Source organism: Ambystoma mexicanum, chromosome 5q, assembly GCF_040938575.1.
Source record: "Ambystoma mexicanum isolate Mex_15411 chromosome 5q, UKY_AmexF1_1, whole genome shotgun sequence".
NCBI lineage: Eukaryota > Metazoa > Chordata > Amphibia > Caudata > Ambystomatidae > Ambystoma > Ambystoma mexicanum.
The window spans coordinates 919,301,036-919,320,642 of record NC_090933.1 but is presented as its reverse complement, the minus strand read 5'-3'; the positions used below and the strand labels follow the sequence as shown (position 1 = coordinate 919,320,642).

Genomic DNA, 19,607 nt, shown 5'->3' with positions numbered 1-19,607 from the left:
TTTTTTTGTTGGTTTTTTTTTTTGGCCTGTGTGCTCCATGCAATATGTTATACAGCTTTATGAAAGGACACGTTCCCTTGACTACCTTGGTCATGTCTGTGGATGTTGCATCATTGGGGAAATTGCGATTCAAACACAATTATAGGTCTGAATTCAATTAATTCCAGTGAGATTGTGAGCATCTTTGAACTTTGTCATTATAAAATCTGGAACCTTATACGTTCTGCATAGTGCTGATAAATATGAGAACGGGAGCATGGCTTGCTGTATGTAAAAGTTGGAAACGTTTTACCTGTTTCCATAATTGCCAAACTGGGGTTAGAACTGTCTGCACTTTTGAAACCTTAATTAAATCTGTAGATTTGGTGTACCCGAAGGTCTCAGTATGAGTTTCACATTTTTTCAAATGTAAAAAAAGTTGCAGTATCCCTTCCAGGTGACATATTACTAGATTTGTTTTGGAATTTAACGGTGTAAATATGTTCCTTGGCAGTACCTTTTCTGTGGCAAACTGCTCTTCACTTAGTTGACCAACTTTATGAAGTGTAAACCATGTGTTTATTTTTTTTCCTCTTTAGTTTTGTGTAGCAGAACCCAGGAAGCAGGCTTATGCCAACTTTTACAAAAACTATGATGCCATGAAGGAGTTCGAGCTCATGCGAGAAGCTGGTGTGTTTCAAAGCGCGCAACCAAAGGGAAAATAGGTTATCAACAGGTAATGAAACCACGTTTTACATTACTTTATAATGGTGTTTGAGTGCAGACCTAGCTTCGAAAAGCAACAGAGCGCTTTACAAAGGTATACAATACAGATACATAATAGAACGCTTACAGAGTTGTACTACAGTACAAATGCATAACGAGCACTTTTCAGAGGTAACGGATATACAGCAGGTATGGAGGGGGTAGGATACACCATAGACTTTGTGGCATTAATGTAGCCCACCATTGTTACGAAACGCAACTGGCGAAATGCATAATTGGCCCATATAGTTTCATTTATCAAGGACGCCTGTCCTAATACACCCACTCTTGATCTAGGTGTAGTCTGTGCTATCTTCTGTGAGGCTGTAGATCTGGTAGCCCCTCTAAAGGCTATCCAGCTGAGGAAACTCCCGTCTGCCCCATGGTTCTCTGAGGAGCGGAAGCTCGGGCAGTCTGAGCATAATTGGTGCTTGGCCTATGCTCGAGGAGCTCACGAGAAGGTGGTGTTTCAGCACATCACGGGTCAACACTCAGCGATCATGGGTCAACACTCAGCGATCTGGACTGCCAAACAGGTCTGTTTACGGATGAGGTTGAATCAGCACCCAGTCAGTCTAAAAACATGCTCATGGTCGTTAAATCTTTTTCTTCAACACACTTCATACCTAGCTTTCCTACTCCAAGCCTTTGTGACCCTTGAGTTTTTGTCTATCTTCAGTCTTATTAGAACGACTGCCCCCAACATGGGATCTAGTGTAGTGATTACCTCGCTAGCTCCCATGTATGGTTGCCTTTTCCTGTACTTCTTTTTTCTTTCGGAAGAAGTTTCCAGGGCAGTTAGCCAATTGAAAATCAGCCTCTCCTTGCCGATCCAATTCCCCTTACGTACTTAAGGATATTCTGCTGGACATTATTCCTTTGCTTACAACAGCAGTCAACCTCTCACGTCAATAGGGCTCTATTTGAAAAGTACTTGCAGGCCACTGTCATCCCTCTTTTCAAAAAACCCTCACTGGATGCCACCACTCTGGCTAACTATCGTCACAGTTCCCTCCTCCTGTTTCTCATTAAACGATTAGAATCACTAGTCTCTCCTCTTCTAATTTCTTTGACCCTTTCCAGTCTGGTTTCCGACCCGGTTGGGGGACCGAGGGTGTCCTGGTATCTGTGGTTGACTATCTCACCATGTTGGTTGACCGGGGCTGGAGTGGGAGCTCTGATATTGTTAGATCTTTCAGCAGCTTTTGATATGGTCTACCACTCCACCGTTTTAACCCTTATGAAGTCCGCCGGCCTCTCTTGCCTTGTCCTAACCTGGTTGTCCTCTTTTCTTACAGATGGGTCTCGATCTCTTTTGCTTCTGCCATGTAGTTCCTCTTGTGCACTTTTCTGTGGTATTGCTCAGGGAGCTGCCTTGTCCCCGATATTGTTGTTTAACCTCTATGTTCAGCCACTGAGTCTCGTCCACTCCCACAGCTTCCGGTGCTATTCCTATGCCAACAACACGGATCCTGGTCCGCTTAGATCTTGACCAATCTGAGGTGTCTGGATGGTTGCGTGATTGCCTGGCAGCTGAGGGGGAGTGGATGGGCAGAAATTGGCTAAAGCTCAACAGGGACAAGACTGAGGACCTGGCGGTAGGGTCCCCTATGGTCCACTGCTTTGGGTGTTGTGCCTGCTCCAGTGTCTTGATGAGAAATCTTTCTGCCTGCCTCACTGTCTGTGTGATCAAGTTGGTGCTCTATGTAAAACTGACCACTTCCTCTCCGGTACTTCGAGGGATTCTGCCTTTTCTCCCTGCCCGTCTGCTTCTGCTGTACTTGGTTGTATTGTAATGCCTTGTTTCTGGCACAACCTGTGGGGCTGCTTCGCTGGTTGCCGCTTTTCCAGAACCTTGCTGCTAGGGTGGCCACATCCACCTCCCACATCCCCCACTGTGCCCATATTAGTCCAGTACTCCACTACCTACCATGGCTCTCTGTTATCAAGAGGATTGACTTAAAATCCCTCTGCCTGGTACACGGAGCCTTCTAGGGACAAGGAGCTGACAACCTTCGTGTAACATTTCTACCCTTATGTCCTGGCCTGTGCTCTTCGGAATGGTCACTAACCGAGCATTTCTAGAGCGTAGTTCCACTTTTTGAGGATTGGTGAGCGGGTCTTCTCTGTTGCCGCTGCCTACTTATGAAATAAGCTACCTGTTACCCTGAGGCTTGTTGAGAATCCTCTCCAATTTGTCTTCTGAAAACTGCTTTTAGACTGCTGCTACTCGGTGTTCCGTGCACTGTCCTCGTGCCATGATGCCCTTGGGTGACGGTGTGTTGCAAATGCTGATAACCTGACATACAAAGGGGCACAGACCCTATCGGGTATTTCATCTTTGATTCCCGTTACCCCCCCCCGTCTCCCAAGCCCTGGTTCTCTCCAGGCTGGACTACTGCAACAGCCTCGTTGTCAATCTGCCTACCTCACTCTTCACACCCTCCCCTATTCCCCCCTGCAACTAATCCACAACAGCACTGCAAGGCTAACCCTTGGCCTCAAGCCCAGGAACTGTATCTCTCCAGCCCTGAATCTCCACTGGCTCCCAGTGGCTGCAAGGATCAAGTTAAGACCCTCTGCATAGTCCACAAGGCTTTCTTGGGCTGGACCCTGCACTCAACACACACCTTTTTTCTAGAGCCCTTAGCTCAGCTACCTCCAACTCTGAGGGTCAGATGCTTCTCCAGGCAGCGAGTGGGTTGTTCATCTCTCTAGTTCATCTCTGCAGGTGCCTCCTTCTGGAATGGCCACCATGCCCCTCTCAGACTTGAGCCGGACCACCTGAAGTTCCGGCAGAAGCTCAAGGCAATACTTTTTTCTGCCCTCTCGCTTCTTACTGTCAGCTCCGCTGACTGATTTGCTTGGTTCCCTTAGTCTCACTGGGTACCAGGCTCCTCCATGACCAGTCTTTCTTTGCACTCCTCGAACTCCCTCGGGGGTCAGTCGTTTTTCAAAGAAACGAGCTGCAGGTAGATCTGTCTTCGGCTGGGGCCTCCCTTTGGAACTGCCTCCCTGCCACCTTGAAACTTGGGAGAACCATCTACGGTTCCGGAAGCTCCTCCAGACCTTCCTCTTAGTTTCTGCCTTTGCCCGGCTTCTCCTGTGCTGATCTGCCTGTTCCCTCGGCACTCTGCACCTGGCCACCCTCTGCCCTTTGGGCCCAGGTACCTGCTCACCCTGCACTGCCTCCAGGCCACCCCTGGCACTGGGGCATGTATCTGTACCCATACAGTTCCCCACCCACTCTTCTCTGCACTTACACCCTCTCTGACTAACCTAGCACCTTTGCCTCTTACAGACTGCACTACCACTGTTAACACTCTATTTAATTATTGATTTACTTACTATTATTTTTTCTCTCCAATGCTCTGCACTCCCCCTCAGCCCCCCTTTTCCCTTCCCCATGCAGTTGCACGTTCTCAATGTCAGTGGGCTTAGTAAGATCGTTGTTTTTGCTTCTCCCCTGTTCCCCTCCCTTAGCCTGGTCGAGCTCTGAAACACCTGTGTACGAGCACAATATGAATAAAGTATCACATACTCTACCTCCTGCCCACTTAGGGGTTGTAACTGTAACCCCTACAGCCCCCTCCCTCCTCGCACTACCCAGAGCCACGTGTCCCGGCTGCACTTACTTGGAGCCATGCTGCCCTGATCGCACTTCCTCTGTCCTCCCATTTCCCTTGCATCCCCCCCCCATCCCTCCTTCCCCTTGCATTTCTATTGTCGCACTTGCATGATCCGAATGACACAAGTCCTAGTAGGATTGTTTGTCATGTCTTCCCTCCCTTGTGGCACTTAAACACTTGTGTACAAGCCTGTTGGGCATGCCATATCATACTCTCTCCCCATCTCTTAAAGTGAAAGGGCGCTCAAAAATGTTGTCTTAAAAGATGGGCAATAATCAATCTTTCTAAAGTAGGTGCCTATGTTAAATTTTGAACAAATAATGTTTAAACCCCTTTAATTTCAAGCACTAGGAGACATCCATTTTGTGAATGGATGAGCCTCCTGTGCTTAAGCTCTGCCCACGCGGCACTAATGAAACAAAAGCCATCTGCTGGTAGCTTTTTATCACTGCAGCTTTTGCTACATTGTTAGAGAGTAGAGATTGCAGGCAGGAAGGAAGGCTGCTGCGGTAAGTGCTTTTTGTCTTTTTCTATTTAAACCAGGGCCGTTAAATACAACCATGTTGTATTTATGACTGCAGCGGCTTTCGCTTTGAGTCTCCTGGGCTCCCCGAACCGGGGGGAGCCCAGGAGACTCAAATCGAAAGTACCAGCATTTATAAATACAACATTGAAGTATTTATAAATGCTGTAGTTTTCTTTTTTTTTTGCAGGCCCCTCCGGTACGGGGGGGGGGACTGAAATCCACTGCAATTATAAATACGTTGTTGTAAATGAGTTCCATGGTTTTCTAACCACAGCAATCATAAATACATTTTATTCATAAAAGCACTTACTGGCAGCAGCTTTCCTGCCTGCATTCTCTGCTCTCTGGCAATAAAGAAGCAAAAGCTGCTGTAATGTGGCTTTTGCTTCATTAGTGCCGCGAGGGTAGAGATTAACACAAGCGCAGGAGGCTTATCCATTTCACAAAATGGATGCCTCCTGCTGGAAATTAAAGGGGTTTAAACATTATTTGCTCAAACTTTACATCAGAACTTTCTTTAAAAAGATGTTTAGTATGTTTTTGATTATTGCCCATCTTTAAGACAATGAGCACAATTTCCCTTTTAAGCTCCACTTAATTTCATTCCACTCCTACCATCCCTTCACTCAGAACCTCCATCTCCTTAACAATTCTGGAGCATACTTTCTTGTGCCTTGAACATATTTGCAAGTGCTGGGAGCTGTTTAGCTCCTGCTAGTAGAGCCCGGTTAGCATGATGCCAACAGCTCCCAGGATCTACTTTTGAGTTTGACTCCCCAGGTCAACTGGTCCTATAATATGTCCATGTGATTGATTTTTAAATCTTGCTGTTGGGAAATTTCTTATGAGCACTAGAACACATCTAGACTACATTTAAACTATAATGGACATTAATTTTTTTTTATTTACTTACTCAATTGTTATTTCAATTTTTGCAAGATGAACATGACAAAACCTTTGTGTCTCCAAGTGATTTCATTCTTCGAATCTTGATCAGATAGTCTTTTCAATGGCTTGTCAGCCCTATTCTGTTGTCAGAATTTAATGTCCAACCAACTGCAAGCCAATATTCTGAAAAGAATTGTGCATGGCGATCACTACCTTTGTGCTATTGCCAGTCATTAAGCCAAACCACCACGACTCCTCGTCAAATTCTGAGAGTCCTTAAACAGATGTCCCATGTGGGTGAGACTCTTTATGGATGTTCCCGGGCATGAACGAATTAGGTGTCTTAAGGTTTCGACTTGGTCCTTGCTGTCACAATGGCGGCAATTGTTATGCCTTGACCTGCCTCTCACTGCCTCGGTCTCATTGGTGTTCAGTAAGTTTAGGCTTGTTCGCAGGAACGTGTGAAGCTTCTTGTTTGGAAATTTTGCCAAGTATTCCAATGTGATGTTCACTTTGTGTATTCGTTCGTGTATACTTTTAGTTTTTTGTTTTTGTTGGATTATTTTCAAATTTCTACTCAGTGTTTCTGATCTCTTGCAATAGTGCTAGGTTCTTTCCCACCCATTGGGAAAACTTTTTGCCGCTTACCAATTCCGCATGAATGATCTCGTAGATTTTTTTTTTTTTTTTTTTTTGTCGTGGAGTGCAAATCTTTCTAAACAGCATCAGACCGTTTAGGTCCACCGTTGCTTTGCGGGACACCAAGCTCAATTCTCTCCTGATGGAAACCATTGGAGTGCGGATGGTATGTTTAGCACTTTCTGCCAGAAGTATCCCTCCAGTTTTATCCAGATCGCTCCAGGAATGGCGGGCATTGCTTCTGCTTCATAGGAGATTGATGGAATTACTTTGGCTTTATAGAAGTTGATCGCCAGTTGCAGAGAAAAGCGGCCACATTTTTAGTCCATTACCTTAGTTTGTACGTTTAGGCTCTTGATTTTGGCACAGAGCATTTCCTGCATTGCTGTTCCTGAGGACTGCCGTTTAGTGTTGGTATTTGAAGCTCTTAACTTTCTCTAGTTGGGCTCATGCAATATGTCATTGACATTTGTCATTTCGTTTTGAAGTTCTCTCGATGACCATGATTTTTGTTTTGCTTGTGTTAAGTCGTTCTCCTTCAGATAAACAAGCAAGCCATCAAGTTTGCGCTGCAGACCCCCCACTGCGGTCTCAAATAAAATGTCTGCATATAGTATGAGGCTGACTTTCTCGCCTCCCATCGTTGGCGGAAAAGATCTTAAGGTTTTTCTTTGACCATAAAGTCGCCAATATATGCATTATACAAAGCTGAGGTGAGGGGGGCATCCTTGTTTGACCCCCCCCTGGCAGTATTTCGTCAGAAAGGAGTTCTGCACTATTAAGTCCTACTCGCATTGATGTTCCGGTGTACATCTCTAATGGGTTCCAGTATTGTAGCAGGACAGGTCCAATTAGTCAGCTTCGACCATGGTTTTCCTCGGTTTACCCGGTCAAATGCCTGGGTTAGGTCAACCCGAAACGCGCTCAGGCTCCCCTCCATTATTTTACCTTTTATGTGCTTAAAAGCATGTTGGCTGAGGTTCCCAAGTTCTTTAAAACCCAGATTGAAAAGGGTCCATACGCTTGTAGTAAGGACCCAAAGAGTTTACTGAGAATGTCCAGCAGGGCTATTGGATGATAATTCCCCACCAACCCCCCTCTTGTTGCTCTTTTTGTAGATTGAGAACACATTTGCTGTTTTCCATGAGTCTGGGGATTGAATGTGACGTCACACAGGTGTTTATTATCTCGGCAATAAAGTGTGCCCGGTCTTCTGGATTATTGTTCAGATCTATGTTAGAGATCCCGTCGTGTCCTGGCGCGCTTGCTTTTTATTTATTTTTTAGTTTCGACATTTTTGTTAGTGGAGGCTTTGGCATGATTTTCCAACCCGCTATGCACTAGCTCCCCACAGTTTGCGCCTACTTACTGATGCCCAAGAGCTGCTTTTAGCTCCACCTCCACAAATTCTTATTTCAACCCATGAAATGCAATACTAATTTGGACAGTCTGTTCCCAAGAGCACGGAGTGTATGGCCTTGGGAAGGTTTAAACCCATAACATGGAAAAAAGACACAAGTTGGGCAGCCTATACTGTATAGACAGAAGTAGTGCCAAGCTACATGCAGTTGGGGTCGAGGTACAGGGGCAGTAGCATGACTTCAAACAAAACTAGTCTGAGCCAACAGGGGCACTGAAGTGTTTGAATAATTAAAGGCTGCAAAATAACGACCTTTACTCCACTAAGCAACCCAATTGGGTCGCCATGAAGCCTGCAAATTGTGAAAGAAAAACCCAAAACCGTCGCTGCCATCCAGGTGAAGTTAAACTGAATCTGCCCGTAAAGAAAAGGCTACACTGAAGTAGCCATCGAAGTGAAACCCCCACACTGACGAAGACTGCTTCAGCTACTTTGTGCCAAGCTGCCATCTTGACTATTACAAACACAAACATGGGACCAGACCTTGTACTCCGAGGACAACATGGGCCTGGAGGTATGTGCAGGGGAAAAGAATCTGCCCCTAAAAGAGTGCATTGTCCACTGGTATGACTTTAGCACAAGGCATAGACTGGCTCAAGGCACTCTATGAACCAGCAAGAGTAAGCCTTTTGCGCTTTGAGGTCAGCACTGTCGACAATCTTAACTAAGATCAAAACACATTTTCAAATGCATTCCCTGAGGCGAGACTCCGAACAATGCAGAGGCCCGGTTCATGGCATCAAGAAGATGAATATCTTGAATGGAAGGAAAGGGGTTTGGGGAGAGAAGCTGTCTACAAACAGGTTAGGGACAGCCTGACCACACCCCGGGTTAAAATTCACATCCAGCAGAGAATGACACAAAGGTGGATAAGAATCTTCTACAGACATGGGGTACTAGAAGGACTTCGAGGAATACCTGGATTCTCAAGAGAACCACCACCTCCACCTTCTTCCTCCTGACTCTCTATTCTTAATTACAGAAGGAGGTGCATAAATCACACTTCCACTGCAGGATTCTCCCCTCCCCGTAAGGTAAACTAATGTACTTGTTGGGCAAGAAGTTGGCCTCTTCAGTGGCATAATGTATATGCATTGCCAACACTACACCACACATGCCAAAGTGAAACTGGCCCCAATGGGACGAAATTAATAATTGTGTAGAGGAGAGGCCAGAAGCATTATAGGCTAATCTACATAAGAGGGAACATATGTAGCAAATACTACAAATTAACAAAACAGTCCAGATTGCCTAAAGAGCTGGATGACTGGCAGCGAGAGCTGCAGTAATTAAATGGTATGCATGACTCAATCGCAGGGTTTAGACCAGAAAGCCAACCCACTTTACAAGCAAATTGGTGGCACTCTTAGAAGACCTGTGGATGAGGCTGTAGATAAAAACGCAAATCTAAAGTTGCTGGGCTCTATCAGACTGACTCTTTCCACAAGATGCTTAAGCAGCAGAAGGGGTTTGCTGCCAAAACCAATGACTTTCTGGTGTCTAACCCAACCACACTGCATACATCAGCCCTTTACAGAGCACCTAAGCAGCAACCCTAAAAGCAAAAGTTAGAGACGAGGCAGGGGTGCTCCTTCAGAGGGATGCCCACAAAATGGGGATGTCACCTTTCACACTCTCACCGCATATCTGGAAGACTCTCTATGCGGTCGGTGAACACCAAGTGGGAGTGAAGTGGGTACTGTGTAGCGTTTGCCACCAGCATAGACTAGTGACCTCAAGAAATCACTTGCCAATACCACCTCATACTGCTAGAAGTGGAGAGAAGGTTTCTTTTAAAGAATGTTACAATGGCTTAGTACCATGGCTTATCTTCAGTCCTGAGGTCAAAGTAAGTGGTAGCAGGGTAACATTATTATTATTTTACTTTTCTTTGCATGGGATTTTATTTTCAGGTGGCTTCATGGCATTTGCTGCTTCTTGCCACTGGACAACTGTTATAGGCAATTGGATTACAATAATCTCACTCCTGTGCGATACTTCTGGAGTACAAACTATTCATCCCTAGGACTCGTCAGAGGAGATGGAAGACTTTCAGTCTTGGGAGTCCAGTTGTGATAACCAAATTCTATTCATAACAGCACAGATCTAGTGGCAGGCTCCAGTTGAAGCAGATGATGTTTAGGCAAGTGTGAAGTATGGGTTCAGATCAGCGAGTAAAGGCCATTGATTTCACGAAGCCTGTATACAAATGTTGCAACTGAGAGAAATTAATGAAAAACAATGGGGACCTAATTTTTGCCTGTTCCACCCTCTTGCCTGTGAATCTGGCCCATACACTGGCACAAGAAATGCAACTTGCTCACTCCTGCATACCCTGGCCCCTGCTGGAATCACTGTTCCATTACTTTTTGGCACATTTGTAATGCTTGCCGGCCCTCCTGCTCCTGGCGCCCACCCCCACCAACCATGTATGCAGCATCGTTTGATGGAGAAGGCAATTGTCTGTGTGCCTCAGTCTGAGGATGTTCATGAACTTCTATTTTGAATATGTAGAGGCAAAGAGTTCCACGTCCACCTGTGGTTCTAGATTGATGTAATCCTGCTGCACACAGCACCACATCAGATTTGAGCGTTGCCAGTTTTCACAAGGGTCTCCTAAAGGAGTCTGTTTTGAAGGGGGGGTTCTCGTGAACAATAAAAATAGCCTATATCAAGTGTTACCAAGCAAGAACTGGCTTGCAAAATAAACTGCCTGCAAGAGTTTAAACAATCTCCCCAGTTTTCAAATGCAAATCGGAAGACCATAAGAACTCCCCAATTAAACTGCTGAGAATACAAATGAAACAAATACCAAATGACATGCGCAGGCTCCAAGGAAATCCTCTAGCCCCTTGTTCTCAACTCCTGGTGTGGATCCGGTCTGCCTTGCCATCCCACTGCCAAACTCGTCGCACCAGGGAAACCGGAAGTTGCTGGTGCTTCATATTGGCTTCTGAATTAGTTTTCACACTCCATACAGGAATACATGAATTGGACATCACTCTCTCTGCCGAATACTTAGTTCTTGAATCTATTTACAAGCTTCCTGAGAGGAGGGTGGGGTATGGCCAATTCACACAAGCTTAGTCAGCGTTCTGAGGATTGGGAATGTCTAGTGGTGGTAAGTGTCATAGCTCTAATGCTACACTAACATATCGGCAGGAGTCCCCATTTGTACCACAGACTCTTCCATGCCCGGAAGGGGAAGCACGCTTGCATCCCTGCTTGCCCAACTGTACAAGGCACATGAACTGTCCAGAAAGTCAAAATCCACATCCACGTATTGGAGCTGAAGACCGTACAGCTAGCTTTGTGAACCTACAAAACTGATCTATGACAAAGTTTACTTGTCGGAGCAGACTGCACTACAGCTTTCTATCTGAACAAACGAGGGTGTACCTGCTCCCTACAACGATTGCAAATGGCACAATTTGGCAATGTGGTACATACAGACATTTGACTACAAGCGCAACATGTTCGTTTTTTTTTAAATTTATTAAGCGGACTGTCTCAGCAGGAACATGAGTGGGAGCTAAACAAGCCACTTGCAACAGATCACCTAGGGGACACTACATAGACTTATTTGTGACAAGTAACTACACAATAAGAGCCAGGAACTTTAGAAGATGCCTTTTCATGACACCAGTGTTATGCAGGGTGCTACAGGAAAGCATGACCCTCATCCTTCCCATTTGGGTGAGACAAATATGTTCGCCTCACTTTCTACAACTGGCAGTGTACCCTCCACTCAAGCTACTCCCACAGTGGGATCTTGTTATCACAACAGACACCACATTTTTAATTTAACCCACAGCCCCTGAACTTGACAGGCTGGCTCCAGAGATCATAGTTGGGACATATTTCTAGAAAGGTGCTTGGCCATTAAGAGGCAAACCAAACACATGTGCATGCTACTTTGAGCAGTCTAAAGGGTCTACACCTCTTTCGGCAAATATTACACATCTGAGGTTTACATAGTTGGACTAGATTATAATGCAGTCAAGGCTTACACCTTGTGGCACTGGCTGCTTACACAACATCCCAACATAAACACTCATGGAGACTGGGGTGGGGGGAATCCCAGTAGCGCATGCCTTCATTGTGGGTATCAAACAGACCCACCCATGGCAAATCTAACCTTAGGGTGGGATCCTAATGTTATACAACTTTGTTACCACCTTTTTCAAACAAAATATAAAAGCTCTTTTAAAACCTTGTTTTAAGGTTGCTTTTCTAATAGCCACCACATACATTGGAAGGGTTGCGCAATAAAAGCTTTCAGTATACCAACCTTTTTCTTTCTTTACATGACACCCAAATTCATCTCAGTTCCACATCAATCAGAGCAACTTTTTCCATTACCGCACACGCTTGGTCATGATCAATAGGGATTAGGTCTAAATTCGCATGAAAGACCTGCAAACGATTTGTGGATTGCCAAGTACGTTGATAACGTTATGCGATGGCACAACCTACCATTTTAAACCTAGGGCACACTACAAGGGGAGCAGGAGCAACACTAGCCTTTAGCAATGTCCCACGTAACTCCACGTCGCTGCTGTGCAAATAGCGTCAAGTACATGCTTTTTAGCAGTGTGCTACTGTATATAGACGCACAAACGGGAGGGGGGGCGTTCAGACTCACAGGTGGAATAAGTGGTACTCCGTAATCTGTTTTTCAGCATTACCATCACACACATCTAGGTATGGTAAGCTGCAATGATGTACACAAACTGACAGTCCCAAAAATCTTAGCCTGGACGTTATAAATTAAATAAATCGCTTGGACCATTTTTAAATTGTTTGTAAAGTTTCAGTCTGAAATAACATGTCTCTCTAAACATCCCTTTATGGAGAGACCTTTCCAAAAGTAGTAGTGTATCTTTTAGTTCTATGGAATTTGAAGGACCAGAGATCTGGTGTCGAAAGTTTTGTAGGTACTCCATCCAAATTCATGCCTTTTGTAAATGGGCTGAAATTGGTGCTTTGCCACATTAGAAAGTTGAGATGTGCAAAACTGTTGATTGCACATAGGATCGAGTATAGTGCAGTAAGAAGTGACTTTAGGTGAAAATATTTAACATGATTCGAATTTGTAAACCTTGTAAACCGGACACAATATTCTCAATTGTAAATGTACAAACTTTGTCTAGTTAAATAATTATTTTGGTCTTTTTAGAAACCCCTTTTCACTCTTGCAAAACCCTCTCCCAAAGCACACTTTCCACAACGTTTAAGTGCATATATGCTCTTGGCTTCTGTTAAAATAATGTAATGTTTTGGGAACAACTGCATTTGCATGAAACTGTTATAAAGAGTTGATATTCAGTGTAGAGGTAAATCATTAAGAATTTTGATCTGTTTTATTTTGCAGGTTGATGATCTGTCTGAAGATGATTGAAAACCAACACTCTGAATTGTAAATTTCAGTGCTGGATATACTGTAACTTGATTAAATGACATGCTTGTTTAATGAACCTTGTCGTTTTTGATGGAAATGTACCTGTTCTGGGTAATCGAGGGAGAAAAAGTGGCTCTGCTCAAACTGTTCTTTGAACAACTACTCGTCATGGGCTACATTACTTTGGTAGATGTTAGCATGCTTTACCCTTCTCTAGCAATCGCCACTGCTTCACTTGGAAAAGCACTAGCCGAGTCTAAGTTCAAAGAATATGGATCTGTAATTGTCCTTGCTGATGGTTTCTTCCATTAAAGTGTCCTTTTGTTCTTTAAAAGGTAACCCCCTTCATCCCAAAGTTGAGGATCACTGAAATAACCATGTATTATTATTTTTTTAAGGCTGTAATATGACTGCTTTGAGTCAACATGCATATCCCCTTTTTGTTTTTGCGCAGCATCATTGGGGTTTCCAAAAAAGTACATTCCATGTGGAGTTAGATTTTTAAGTGTGTTGGACCATCTGGAAAGTTTTTTCGAAATTTCATTCTTAGACCAATTGTGTGCATTCTCTTGGGACACTTAGTTTTGGCTGCACACCATTATATCTTCTATTTTATGCTGTTCACACATTTCTGAGTCAACAGAGCCTGAGTGAATGGTGCATAATGTTGGCTGATTGGTTGCATAGCCCGTTGAGCATGGAAGCCCATGATCTGTGGCATCCATGTTTTTGGGTTAACAGCATTTGTGGAAAAAAGTGTGCCTTCATGCTCTTTGGCCCACAAGAGATATGTGCAGGGCTTGACGAGACTCGTTCCTTTAGCGTTTGGATTGACCTGATGTCATTCCTCCTTTGGAATAAATGTGTTCTGGTAGTTGGCCTGCGTGGCCTAGTTCTTATTAGTACAAGTTTGGTCATCTGTGGGTTATCTAGGATTGGTTTCAGTAGCATAGGGGTCATCTGGCTTTGGACCCTCAGCAATTACATGGTGTAGTTTATTTGTGTTCAGTAAGTGGGTTCAATAGGTCACAGTTGGTTTGGGTATTCTCTGACTTTTATGAAGTCTGTTTATCTGTGGTCTGAGGTTTATAGGTCTCTGGGCTGGTCAAGAAAAGTGTTGTGGCCGCTAAAATGAAAGGGATTGAGATAGGAGATTACATAGTGTTAGTGCTGCAGTTGGTGTTGGGGATTTATGGAGTGAGTGAAGTGGCAACCTGTGAAGGGGTGGAAACTCGTATAGGGATACGTTTTGGCTGGTGATGACTGTATAGGAAATGACAAAGGTGAGGAACTGGAGTAGTGCGTATGGCTAAGAGGCAAGGAAATAAGTCATTGGGAATTACATGTGAAGGGCTGAGTAAAAGATGGGGGAGGGGGGTATTGGGCCTTATAATGATGTGTTATTTATATAGCGCCTTAATCCAAAGCCCTTTACAGATTACATATTTACATACAATATCACCCAACTGAAATTGGTACTCATTTATCGACCTCAGAAGGATGAAAGGCTGAGTTGGCCTTGTTGGGATTTGAACCTGTGACCTGCAGATGGCGCTCAGATCGCAGCAGCGATCGCTCAACCCACTCAGCTATCTTACCGGTTATGGTAGAGTTGGCAGTGGATAACAGTAAGAGCAACAGTTTGGCTCTATGCTGTGGGGTGACTTGACTGGAGCTGTAGTTTGGTACGATGAGGTCTGTGCAGGTGGTGAAACCAGTTGGATCAGAAGGTTGGGCACATCTGTGGGGCTGTGGTTGGTGAGCTGAAAGGTGGTCTGGGTGATTGTCTGGTAAGTTATGGGAAGAGGTGGTTTCTTCCATCAGGCAGAGCCGGTGACTGCAGGCCCCCAGACAAAGGATTTTCAAACTTAAGTGGCCTCTCCACTGTGTACCTGATACACTTACTATGTTCTGAATTTGTGGTAAACTAACGCCTGCCGCTCTCTTCCTGTCTGCTTGCGCTTGTCCTGTCTTCCCCCCACCCACTCCCTCTTATTCTACGGTGCTCTCTATCTCACCAATCTTTTCTAACTGCTTCTCCATTGACTATCCTGCTCTCCTCACTAAATCTGGTAGGAAAAAGATTAAAAAGGACATCCTGGTCTCCAACCCAGGCCTCCCTATCGCTGACACCTACACTAGTGCCTCCTCCAAGGAAACTCTCAGACATCCTCTTTTTCGTGCCTTCTCCCGACCTATGGACCCTTCATATGGTCTCTGTGCTCTCTCCTTTCTCCTCTTCTCCCATTAATGGTGGCACCCGTTGGGATGTCCTCTTGGCTTCCTTCCACTCCTCTAAGGCCATCATTAATGTCTATGCTAATGGGACCGTCTTGGTCCAAGGCCCTCAGGCCAACCTTCACCTCTTCGATAGACGCTTCCCACGCCTCATCAACTTCCTTTCCTCTCCTGCTGTGCCCCCTCCTCTGTCCTCGACTAACTTGCCTCTTCCCCCCCCTCTCGTGCTCCTTCTTCACCTCTGCAGGGCGTACCTCTGATCTGTACCCCTCCCTGGAAGTCCTTCAAAGATGGCAAACTTCTCCACATTGCCACTCTTAACTCTCGCTCTGCCGTCAAACATTCCTCTAATATCTGCCGCCTTCTTGAGGAACTTGACCTTGACGTACTCGGTCTCACTGAGACATGGTTCACGGCCAGCTCTGTCACCAGCTTTGACACTCCTACCCGACGGTTACAAGATCCTCTCTGTGCCCAGGCCCAACCGTGCGGGGGGGAGGTGTGGCCCTTATCTTCCCTGAGTGGATTCCTGCCACTGTTACTCCCATGCAGACCTACTCCTCTTTTGAATGTCTTGTCTGCCGACTCTCTCTCCTAGCCATTCCCTTACCGTGGCTACTATCTATCGGCCACCTGGTCAAATTTCCTCCTTCCTCTCTGAGTGGGCGGACCTCTCCTCAACCACTCAACTCCCCTTTCTTGGAGACTTCAACATCCACCTGGATGCCTCCTGTCCCCCCTCTGGACTCTTTCGCAACCTCTGCGACTCTCTCACTCTCTATTCTCTCGTCTGGGCCGACTCATTCTGCAGGGCACACTCTTGATGCCCTGATCTCCTCTGACCTTCCCCTCTCTGTCCCTCTCTCCACTCCCCTGGAGTGATCACTTTCTCTTCTCCTCCTCCCACCTCACCCTCCCTACCCCACAGGCAAAGCCACCCCCATCACTGCCTCCTTCCTTCTCGGTCATCCGACCCATGAAGCGCGTGTCAGTTGAGGCTTTCGCTGCCACCTTCTTGCCCCCTCCTCCCCCTCCGGCTGACTCCCACCCTGACACAGCCCTCTCCACTCTGCTATATCTGATACTCTTGATATCCTTGCCCCTGCCATGAGAATCCGCCTGAAGCCCAAAGCCAAATGTAACTCCTGGTATGACTCGGATCTCGTCACCCTTAAACGCAAGTGCAGGGTGGCAGAGAGGAAATGGCGTGCTTCATGTTCATCCTCTGACAAACTGGCCTGTCGCCTGCTCCAAAGGCAATACCGGCTCTCCGTTCTCACCAAGAAGAGAGCCCTTATCCAAGCCCGCATCTCTGCGGCATCTAACAATTCGGCCGAACTCTTTAAAATCTGCAAGGAGCTGGCCAACCCTGCTGCAGTCTCTACCTCTCCTGTCCCCTCCCAGGACCTCTGCACGGCACTGGCCTCTCATTTCATTTAAAAAACTCAGGACATCCTGTCCTCGCTCTCCTCCTATAACCTCCCCCCTCTATTCCCTGCCCTTCCTCTGGCTCTTCTGCAGCCACCCCTCCTCCTCTTCTTCTCTTCCTTCCCCTTTTTTCTGCTGATGAGGTTTCAAGACAAGTCCGATCTATGAAAGTCTCGTCAAAACAGGTCCACCCCTGTTCCTCCAAAACTATCAAGGACCACATTGACTCCTTGGCTCCTGCCCTTGCTGACTTCTGCAATCACTCCTTCGCCTCTGGAGTCTTCCCATCCCCTCTCAAGCACTCCCTTGTGCACCCCCTTCTTAAGAAACCCTCTTCCGACCCTTCCTGCCCAACTAACTATCGCCCAATCTCTATCACTCCCTTCCTGGGAAAGCTCCTGGAGAAACTGGCCATCTCCCAGCTTAATCTCCATGCTGAATGTGTTGGTAGTCTTCATGACCATCAGTCTGGCTTCAGAGCTGCCAGAAGCACGGAAACTGCTCTCTTGAACATCCGTAAGGACCTGCTCTCGAACCTTGACTCTAACATTCCATGTGTTCTCATTTTGCTTGATCTCTCTCTTCTGCCTTTGATACTGTCAACCATACCATCCTGCTCAACCGTCTCCGTGATAACCTCGGTATCACTGGTCAGGCTCTGACGTAGCTGACCTCTTTCCTCTCAAATCGACCCTCCCAGGTCCAACTGGGGTCCTTCCTCTGACATCTTCTCTACCTGTGGTGTCCCCCAGGGATCTAACCTCTCTCCCTGGCTGTTCAACCAGTATCTGGCACTTCTCGCCCACCACATCGCCGCTCTCTGCCCCTACTTTCAGTGCTATGCGGATGATACCCAACTCATTTTCAGGCTATCCTCGGCCTCCTCTTCTCCTTCCCTCATCTCTGACTGTCTTTCTGCTATCCAGGAATGGTGTGCCGCCAACGACCTCTGCCTTAATGCCAGTAAGACTGAGATTCTACTCATCGGCACTCCCACTCCCTCCTTCCCTGCTGCTCTCTGGCCGGCCTCTCTGGGCCCTCTTCCTGCTCCTACCTGCAAGGCAAAAAACCTTGGTCATCTTCGACTCCACACTCTCCTTCTCTCCTCGCATATCCGACGTATCTAAGAAGTCACACTACCAGCTACACCTCCTCAGAGGTATCCTTACTTTCCTCTCCTTCCCCCAGAAGCTCACTGTCTCTAGAGCCCTGGTTCTCTCTAAGCTGGACTACTGTAACAGCCTCTATCTTAATCTGCCCGCCTCTACTCTCCGCCCTTTGCAACTCATCCAGAACAGGACTGCAAGACTTGTCCTTGGCCTCAAGCCCAAGGACCGTATCTCTCCAGGACTGAAATCACTACACTGGCTCCCAGTGACTGCGAGGATCAAGTTCAAAACCCTCTGCATTGTCCACAAGGCCGTCTGGGGCCTTGGGCCAAAATACCTTCAACTCTCTCTTCCTAAATATCTTCCTTCTCGAGCTCTTCGCTCATCCGCCTCCAACTCCCTCAGGGTCAGCCGCTTCTCCAACGAGTTGGGGGCAGATCTCTTTCCACTGCAGGGGCTTCCCTCTGGAACAGCCTTCCTACCTCCCTGAAACTTGAGGAGAACCACCTCTGGTTCCGGAAGCACCTCAAAACCTTCCTCTTTGCCTCCGCTTTCTCTCCCCCCTCTCCCCTGCTAATACTACTGAAACTCCACTGAATCTGCAACTGGGCCATTCACCGTTCGCGGCCCAGCCACTCTCCCCTGCACTGCCTCCACGGCAACCCCTGCACTACGGGACTGTCTGTATCCATACAGCCCCCCTTCCCAGCACTTGTCTGCACTTACCTCGCACTTGCCACCAGCTGGCCCTTGTTATTTATCCTGTATGCTAATAACCCTGTACTGCACTTTCCCCTCTCCCTTTTACCTTCCCCTCTACCCTTGCACTTGCGCGATCTGAATGACACCTGGCCTAGTAAGATCGTTGTCTGTCTCCCCTTGTTCCACCCCCCCAAGCCCCCCCCCCCCCCGCCTCGTCGCGCCTTGAAACACTTGTGTATAGGCGCGTTACAAATGCCTTATCATATCACTTCTGTGGGTGGTGAGAAGCAGATTTGTGGCTCTGTAGCCCTACAGCAAAGTGGTGATCCTGCCACTCTGGAGTATTTGACGGTTTAGAATCAAACAAAATAGGATGCAATGGACACTTTGCAGCATGGGGCTCTCTTTTCACCCCAGATACCTCCATGGATGTTCTAATTGTTGCATTCAGCAGACTAGAACTGTGATAAGAGCTCCGATACTAGCAGTCTGCCAAGAAGCTTGAAGGTAAAAGAACATTTGTTTAAATCCCTATGGGTTACAAAAAATGTTTATGGGTTAATATTTTTACTTGCCCATAAATACTGCTGTTGCCAATGGAACCTCAAACTTTGGGGAACAAAATATTCCCATTTTAAATCTTATCTTGCCTTTGTGTGATATATTGAGTTATGGGGGAGAGGTGGGTGTTGATTTAGGCCTGTATGATGGGTTATGTTAAGTGTGGATCACAGGACACATCAAGTGTCCTTCTCACTGTGGGGGTCTGGCCTTAAATATGACTGGAGTTTCTTTGAGGAGGTGGGGGCTTTGGTGCATGTTGTGATCTGTAGCTTGGGGTACGTGGTGTACAGTTGAATTGAGTGGTTGGGGCTGTTGTCGC

The 19,607-nt window shown here is 46.4% G+C and overlaps 1 protein-coding gene across 1 annotated transcript in view; it reads left to right on the top strand.

Annotated features, from left to right (window-relative positions):
- COX6C (cytochrome c oxidase subunit 6C) overlaps positions 1-13,319 on the top strand; it is a 43,628-nt gene extending 30,309 nt beyond the window's left edge. The window contains exons 3-4 of the mRNA XM_069621431.1: positions 579-715; positions 13,221-13,319. Coding sequence (XP_069477532.1) covers positions 579-704 — 126 coding nt within the window. The 3' untranslated portion in view covers positions 705-715; positions 13,221-13,319. The remainder of the gene's footprint in view (positions 1-578; positions 716-13,220) is intronic.
- Positions 13,320-19,607: the final 6,288 nt, after the last annotated feature.